At 45.4% G+C, this 8,223-nt stretch overlaps 1 protein-coding gene across 1 annotated transcript in view; it reads right to left on the bottom strand.

Annotated features, from left to right (window-relative positions):
- Window positions 1–2,375: 2,375 nt before the first annotated feature.
- Window positions 2,376–8,223, bottom strand: part of IRX5 (iroquois homeobox 5) — a 29,262-nt gene continuing 23,414 nt past the window's right edge. The window contains exon 4 of the mRNA XM_079989244.1: window positions 2,376–2,905. Coding sequence (XP_079845370.1) covers window positions 2,871–2,905 — 35 coding nt within the window. The 3' untranslated portion in view covers window positions 2,376–2,870. The remainder of the gene's footprint in view (window positions 2,906–8,223) is intronic.

The following is an 8,223-nucleotide window of genomic DNA, read 5'->3' as shown; positions in this document are numbered from 1 at the left end:
CAGTCATGAGCTTGGCTTTGAGAAGCTTTATGTATAAGGAATAATCCTTCTGCAAGATAGTGTTCTCTAGATGTTTTGGACTATGAACCTCAGCAGCCCCAGCCATCACAGCTGTGCTGACAAGGGCTGATGGGACATGTAGTCCAAAACAAGCTGTGGGGAGGTTGCTGTACAGGGGATAGGTGTTGACAGCAAGAAATTTCCATGAAGTATTGCCCTTCCGATGCGTTCATCAGATGCAGAATTGAGCATAAATGAGATGAGCAAACCTCTTTTTATTGAATGCAAAGAAGAAAAATGAGGCGTACAAGTTCAAACTGTGTGTTGCTGCATCAAATGGCCAGCCACCAACATTGAAAAGGTTAATAGACTGGCAGCAGAACCACCACACATAAGCTGTATGCGCATTACCATTCGCTCTGACTCCAGGCCGCTTCCACCACTGCTGTTTGAAGCCCGCTACACATGAAGTTAGCCGTAATTGACATGTATCCTGTAGTTTCTTGAGAAATGCTGCTGCTTGATGTGTTTCCCCTCAAACCAGCTTCCATCCGATTTGAAAATGTAAGCTGAGGTGTGTACATTTGAGACGGCCATAGCGCATGCACAGTAGACAGCACATTTGCAGATTGCAGCTTCGTTGAACAAGTTTTTTTGCTGGGGATTTCAGGCACAGGAGGACAAATGAAGTGAAGACACCCTGTCATTAGGTGTACACAACAAGTGCAAATGCAACTTAAAACATGATGGGGCGGGGAATGACCTCACTGTGTTTTAAGCCACTAATGTCTCTACAGCCATAGATCTACTTTCAGGCAAAAGGCAAAAAAGTTTCTCGCATGCATACATGCTGCTCTCCCTGTCCTGGTCCTATGAGCCATTACCCCTCACCTCTGAACGGAGAAAGACTTTACGCAGCGTCATAATTTAGCAAATTACTTCCTCAGAGGAAGGTCAAACATTTTACCATTCGATCAATAGGAAGCGACTTACAAATCATGTGTATCGATCATTGCAATCATTCAGAGGAATGTAGGGCAGACAGTAAAACCGCATGCACTTAGTCTTAATTGCCCACATTAAAGCAATTATACCCCAAAACTGTCATTGTCTAATGCTGTGCACACCACACACTTTAATACATCTTGCTAACTTCTTAGCAATGCAGATAGAATCGTAAGTCAGCCCACCAAGGTTGTAGCACTAAATGCCTAAAATATTGCTGGGACTATGCAAATTGGACCGTGACTTCTTTCACATGGAAAGTGAGCATTTAAAAACACTGATCACGGGAAGGGAGGAGGCATGAAAGAGCAGGTAGGGACATAGATACATTGGGGATGTAAATACATCCTGAAACAAATACCTCATTTGGTAGTTCAGATCAGGTCTAAAATATTGCCACTCCCAACATATTCAGAATAACTGTGTAGTTTGGGCTTTTCTTCATTAGCGGAAGCTACCGTAATTTTGGTGGGGGAGAGAGGTAAGTAGCTTGTAGTCTAAGTTCTTCTTTTATTTCATCAGTTGCTTCAGTTAGTCTGCAGATCTTATTCAGGTTGTATGTAATGTTTGTGGCTGGAAAATGTTTGAGGCATGTACACAATACAGATGAATATACAGCCTATAAACAATCTTTGCCTGTTTGTTCTGAGCATAACACATGTAGACGTGATGTGGAACAATGTCCTGGTGAAATGGAGGAAATCACCTGGAACCAAATAAAGGGTGGTCTGAAACAGATGTGAGGGACCTTCGGCCCTCCAGGTGTTGGTGCACTACAACACCCATCAGCCTCAACAAGCATCACCAATAACCACAGGTGATGGGAGTTGTAGTTCAGCAACATCTGGAGGGCCAAACGTTTTGCCACACTTGATCTAAAACATTCTCTGGTTTTCTATGTGGATAATATTGTTGCAGTCTGAAGTGGTAGGCCCCATGGATTGACAACCTCATGAGAAGCAGGGCAAATTCTTAAGGAACATATGTAACTAACTCAAGGATTTGGCCACTGAAGGAAATGTGTTGGTTAAGGCAGCCCAAAACAAGAGTGATTTATGATTACTGCAAATGGATAAGCACTCATATCAATGTGTCGGTAAAACACATTAGGTTGTTTTAGCCCCAAGATGGGGAGTCTGTGGTCCTCCAGATCTTGCTGGACTATCACCCATCATCCATGAACACTGGCCATGCTGGCTGAGGCTGATGGGAGCTGGAGTCCAACAACATCTGGAGGGCCACAGGTTCCTCATCATTGCTTCAGCCAGTACTGCAAATTCAAAACAGTCTCTTGTTTACTGATGCAGGCAGTTTAATTTTAATAGTATGTAATATTCCAAAACCAAAGAGAAAGCACAGACCAACTCAATAGGTTATATATTTTATTGTACTTTTAAAGCATATGGTTTATGGTGAGCGTCTCTGTTCGGCTATACACTCCTGAATTCACCACCAATTCTTGCCAGAGGTTTCTGGAGGTTTTCTAGTCTTCAGCATAAGGTGGGCAGCTGATTCATCTAGTCAAAGGAGGAGGGTGGTGTGTGTGTGTGTTTTCTTGTTTTTGTTTTGCAAGCATCACCTTGGAGTTTATTGTCAGCATTTTTTGCTGTACTGGAATGAAGACCTTTCAAAACTTTCAGACATGCCAACTTGACAGACCAAGCTCTTCCTCCAAGTTTTGCAATGGTTCAATGCCAGGATTAAAATACTTACAACCACAGAAGGGCTCACTTCTTCTTCTTCTCCAGATCAGTGTATGAGAGGAGTGTATGAGAAGAGAGGAGACTGACTCTGTCTCCGGTTGGTCACACTACCTTTAAAAAGATGACTTGGGAGTGAGGGATTCCGGCCAACCACTTGCTGGTTCAGTGCTCAGTGCCTTGTGCAGCTGGGTGTCCACCTAAAAAAGGGACATTCTTTGACAAATTAATGAAGCAAAGTTTCCTGGAGATAATGGAAAGGGCATCCCATGACAGTATCGCCTGAGGCATTATGACAATGGACCTCAGAAAGATTGGATCTACCAATCATCTCCAGCCATTCTCCCATGTCCTTAGAGGCTTCCTGCCCCTGGGCAGCAGGCTTCCAAACCCATTGTACTCGTATATGCCAGGGTCAACATCAGGGGTCAATGTTGCCAGGTAGCTGCCAAACCCTAAAGGGAGCACCGTGCCCAACCTCACCCCACCCTGAGTTGCAACTCTTCTTCCTTGCTGTCATCCCTGATTCCTTCTTCCTCAACAAAAGAATAAACAGTTTCAGGAAAAAGAAGAATGGAGCAGCGATTTCTGCTCACCATCCCAGGGAAGGCTGGTTCCCTAGAAGGGATGGGACACTGCTCTGCAGTAATCTCAGTCTGCCCTCATCCAGCCCTCACCTGTCTCTCTTCTTATATACAACCAGTCCAGAGGGTGGCTCTGGTTGTCAGCTTCCTGCTCCTGAGTCTCTGTGTTGTCCTTGCAGAACTCCACAGAGAGGAGAACAAGGACAAAATTAGAATTAGTTGGCTCTGCTGGTCTTGACTCTGGCTCCACCTACTGTTGGCCTCCTGCCTTATGCCCTTCCAATTCCAACAGACATCAGGCACCACAGCACTGCTCCCTCTACTTCCAGGCAATGGTGTGAATTGGGTAAGTGACAGGGTGCGGTGTGGTGTGGCTAAGTGAATAGGTAGCACACGAAAAGCAAGAGTTGGGGCTGCAACCTAGTGTAGCCTTGTTGGCTGATATGAAATACTCATTGGGAAAACAGGACTTTGGTCACATACTCCTATCCCTTGGTGCTTTGTTACATCTGCCTTCAGGCCTGCATCAAAGAGTGGAGGAGGAAGAGGGAGGGAGGGGCACTGATCCATGCCAGGGGGGTGAACCCAGAGGGGAGGCATGCAGCCAGGGCCTCATCCAAGGGCGCCTTCCCGTCTAGGGCCCAGCCCTCATCAACCCAATATTTAGGGCAGAGGTCCCAGGATTTTGTGACATCTAAGAAGACCGCTTTGTGAAAATGGCGGTCTTGCCAAAAGAATTCCATTTCTGCCTTTGCCTCTTTCATTATAGCAACAATCGAGCGCTTTGGCCAGTTCCTTTATGAAAGTTTAAAATTGGTTTGTCCATTCCTCTCTCTTTTTCTCCACCCCCCTTCCCCTCTTGCTTCTCACACCTTATCTGGTTTCTGCATTCTTCGCTTCTTCAGTAGTCAGAGTGACTGAAAACTGAGCAGACCACCCTTCCCCGCAGCCACTTGTCTTCACATTTCTCATTTACCACCCAATCAAACGGGCCTTTTGTGGATTGCCATTCCCTGTCGTTGCCTCTGTTACATGCAAGGTATTCTTCAGGTCAGGCAGGTTAAAAAGGGGGGGGGGAGAGACTCCAGGAAAGGAGATCCACTTCGGCCTAGCTCTCTGCAGCCACATCGCTGCTGGAACCAACTGCCCAATAGAGGGAAGATATACTACCCCTATTTGATGAGCAACGGGCCAATAAATTCATTAATCATCATTTTATGCCTCATCAAACACTTCCCAAGTTCCTCCATGGGAGTTATACAAATTAGCGGGTGAAAAGGCAGTAATTTTAGTTTTGCTAGGTAAGTGCTTTCTGATTGCCTTCCTCAACAATGCTCCCCTTGACAAGCTAATAAATCAGGCCTTTTGGAACCTTCCTGCAAACAATGACTTCACATAGTTTTTGCCGCTGGTTTTTGGCTGGAAAGAGCCAAAGAGGATGATCTGAAGACCAGAGACATTGGGCTTTATTGCCAAGCAAAAGCTTTATTTGTGAAGAAAAGGGGTAAAAATGAAAAGGGGGGCTGAGGGTTAAGGAGGAACAGGAGAATTCATTTTTATTTTTTTATTGAGCGTCACTGATGGAAGAGAGAGACATTTCAAGTGGTAATGATGACACTGGACCATATATAATAAGGACCAGTTCCAGGAACAGAAACACAGAGAGCTACCTTATTCCAGGTCAGACTGCCATTAGTCCATCCAGCTTAGTAAAGAACAGTTCAGAGTCTCAGATCTTTTTCTGAGTCTAGGTAAGCACTATACATTTAAAGCACACCCCCACCCAAAAAAATAATAATCATGGGAACTGAAGTTTCCCCTTCACAGAGCTACAATTATCAGCACCCTTAACAAACTACAGTTCCCAGGATTCTTTAGTAGGCAATATGCTTTAAATGTGTTTCAAATGTGCTGTGTGTACACAAACTCAGACAGAGATCTTTCTTACTGCCTCCCATCTGATTCTCCTAACTGGAGATTGCAGGTTATAAAAAGCTTGGACCTGCTACATGTAAAGCCTGTGTGCATGTACCTTAGCATGTAGTCTGCGACCGGGTTCATTTGCAGTGGACATGGCACACCTTCGTTTTATCCTATGTGTTTGCAGGGCTGCTCCAGTGCACTCCTCTGCTGATATCTGAAGCTGCCAACACTAACCACAATCCGTAAGTATCCTGCAGTTTCTTGAGAAAGCTTACTTTTGGATGTGCGTCCCCTCAAAGCAGTTACCATTCAGTTTGAAAATGCAAGTTGAGGTGTGCATGTCTGAAACATCCATTGAGCATGTGCAGATGAGAGCTGCATTGAAGAGGAGTTTGGAGGGAATGTTGCAGGGATGGGAGAACAGCCATGTAAAAATGTGACTTGAAAACAGGCGGGCAGGGGGTGGGGAGAGAAAGAGAGGCCTCACAATGTTTCAAGCTGCCAATGTGTACCTAACCACAGTTTGTTTCTAGGTTGCATAAGGTTGATCTGTATTAGCCTAGTATTAAATTGCCCCAAAGCTGTGTCTTTTAAGAACGTTCATTGCAATTAATTTTACATGCTGCATAATGACTGTTGGGAGGGATGGGTCACATGTAACCAGAAATACAGGAGGATGAGCTTTTCCTATGTCCTCTTTAAAAAGATGCTCTGTCTGTGAAAAAAGCACCTTGTCTCTACCAGCTGGTCAATGCCAGGAATCCATAGGCCAGTGCTCTGTCCCAGGATGGCACTGCTGATGTTCTGCCCTTCCACTCTGGCTCTTTGCTAGGCCTACACACTTAGGCTTGTGCCACTTCCTTGCCTCCCCCCACCCCCCACCCCCACCACTTGAAATCACTGGGAACTACTCATCAGTGATCTGTGCTTTCTGAATTGCAGCCTTCATCTCATTCCAGGGGCTCAGCAGCGAAGGAGGAAGGGATGGCAATGCAACCAATCTCTCTTTGCCGCAGCACTTTGAAATATACACACTGTTAGCCGGGTGGACAGGTGAGGGGCAGTTACATAAATCTAGAGGCTGCTATTGTCAGAAGTAACGGATTGCCAGGGAAAGTCGTAATAGAGACTGTATTTAATCTGTGACCAATTGATTGCTCCAGTGTTTCAGGTATTTGTAGTGTAGGTTTAGATTTGTTGGGTGGTTTTACAGAAAGCCTCTGGGGTGTGCTGTCTTATCTTTTCCCCCCTAAATTGCTGCCTTTGACAGTATCATCCCTTTTGGGGGGGTGGGGGGGTGGAATAGAAGAAACTTGGCCGTAAATCACTGTACTAATCAGCTGTCACCAGCCAACATGCATACATTGGCATTCAGCCGGCAAAATTTGTTTTGGAGAGGCCTTTAGCAACAGAAACCATGTTTGTATCAATAACCATCTGTTAGCTTTTCCTGCATAAGTATGTACAACACAGAAAGGAACAAGGCAAAAAGACGGAAAGGGAGAGAACTGGGAAGGGGGAGAGAAGAGAGAGAGTGTATTAATTACCTGTTTTAGGGGGGTGGAAACCTCTAAAAAGGTATACATTAAGTGCCCAGAGCTTGAATTCTCTACGAAATAAAGCTGCAGTGTGCTCATTTTCGCTTCTTAGACAGTCCCACCGGCTGATGTCAAAGGGGATTTATGAGAAAATGTATTTAGGTAGGGAGCTAGCCAATGCATGCTTCAAGAGCTTCTGCGATTTCTCTCCCCCCCCCCCCGCCTCCAATGGGGCATTCAAGGAAGATTAACCCAAGAATTTGGATAGGAACACGGAAGCGTCGGATGGAACGCTCGGCGGAACGTCTAAGTGGAACGTTCGGGGAGAGAAAGTAAAATCGCTTTACGTGCAGGTTTACTGGAAAGAAAGGCCCGCTGTGCTCAGCCAGACGGACTCCCTTACTCTGTTTAGGATGGCAGCTTTAGAAATGGGGTTCTCCAGTTCTCTATCTCTGAAATCCGCTTGTTCTAATAAACAGGGACGAGAGACAGAGAGATTAAAATAGGCTAGGGGACTGCTTTCTCTGCAGCAGTCTAGACCCGAGGTGTAACTTAAGTACGGTGCGCCTCCTCTTCTCTCGATTAATTTTCCTTCCTCGCATGACGGCGTGCTTCTGGAAATAACTTGGCAAACGGAGAGCCGTTTATTTTATCACGGGACCTGATCCAATTAAATAAGTGCACATTTAAATTTGTATCCACCAAGATAAGAGCGAAGAGGGGGAAAGGCGGCGGCGGCGGCGCTAGGGTGTTTGTACAAACAAATGTCCCTTGCCAAAAAAAGAAGAAAAAAAAAGCCCCATAACTTCTAATAACCTGCTTGGTTCTGCTTCTCTTTTACTCGGTGAATCCACCAAGAAAGTCAGGGCGGTTGGGGGACAAAAGAGCTATCCAAAAAGTTTTTTGTTTGCCGTGTGTGTGTGTGTGTGTGTGTTTTTCTTTGGGGGTGGGGGGAGAGATGTTATGGGGCACAAAACATCAAAACTCTTTGCAAGCGAATAAATCAACAGCCGAGAATGCCTTCCTTAGCAGTCTGAGTCCCGGATCCCAGCTTCTGAATACAAGCTGGAACACGAAACTAATTGTAACAGTTGAGTAAGTGGGTGGCTGGAATGGGGAGGCGTTTCTGTTACAAGTACCACTTTTATTAGAGGAGGGTTGCGCTTTAGCATCGGGGTTAGTCACAGTTCAAGAACAGCTTTGCAAACAGCAGAAAAATACACGCATCGTTCTTTTGGGGTGTTCTTGGAGGGCACTGCTCGGCTTCCCCTTCCTTAACTTGAGTTTAATCATTGTTCAGGTTCTTCAGATCCCTTGCTCAGAATCATTGCGGTCCCATAGACTGTAAAAAGAGGTTTCAACCATCGTCCCAGAACCAGAAAGTCGCCACATTCCATAATGTAGGAACAACAACTGTGGGCCTTTATTCAACCCACATTGAATAAATTTAGGGTTTGAGTATATTGAGTGGCA

This window comes from Podarcis cretensis, assembly GCF_951804945.1.
Source record: "Podarcis cretensis genome assembly, chromosome: 8".
NCBI classification, from domain to species: domain Eukaryota; kingdom Metazoa; phylum Chordata; class Lepidosauria; order Squamata; family Lacertidae; genus Podarcis; species Podarcis cretensis.
This window is presented reverse-complemented; position numbering and strand designations above follow the sequence as displayed.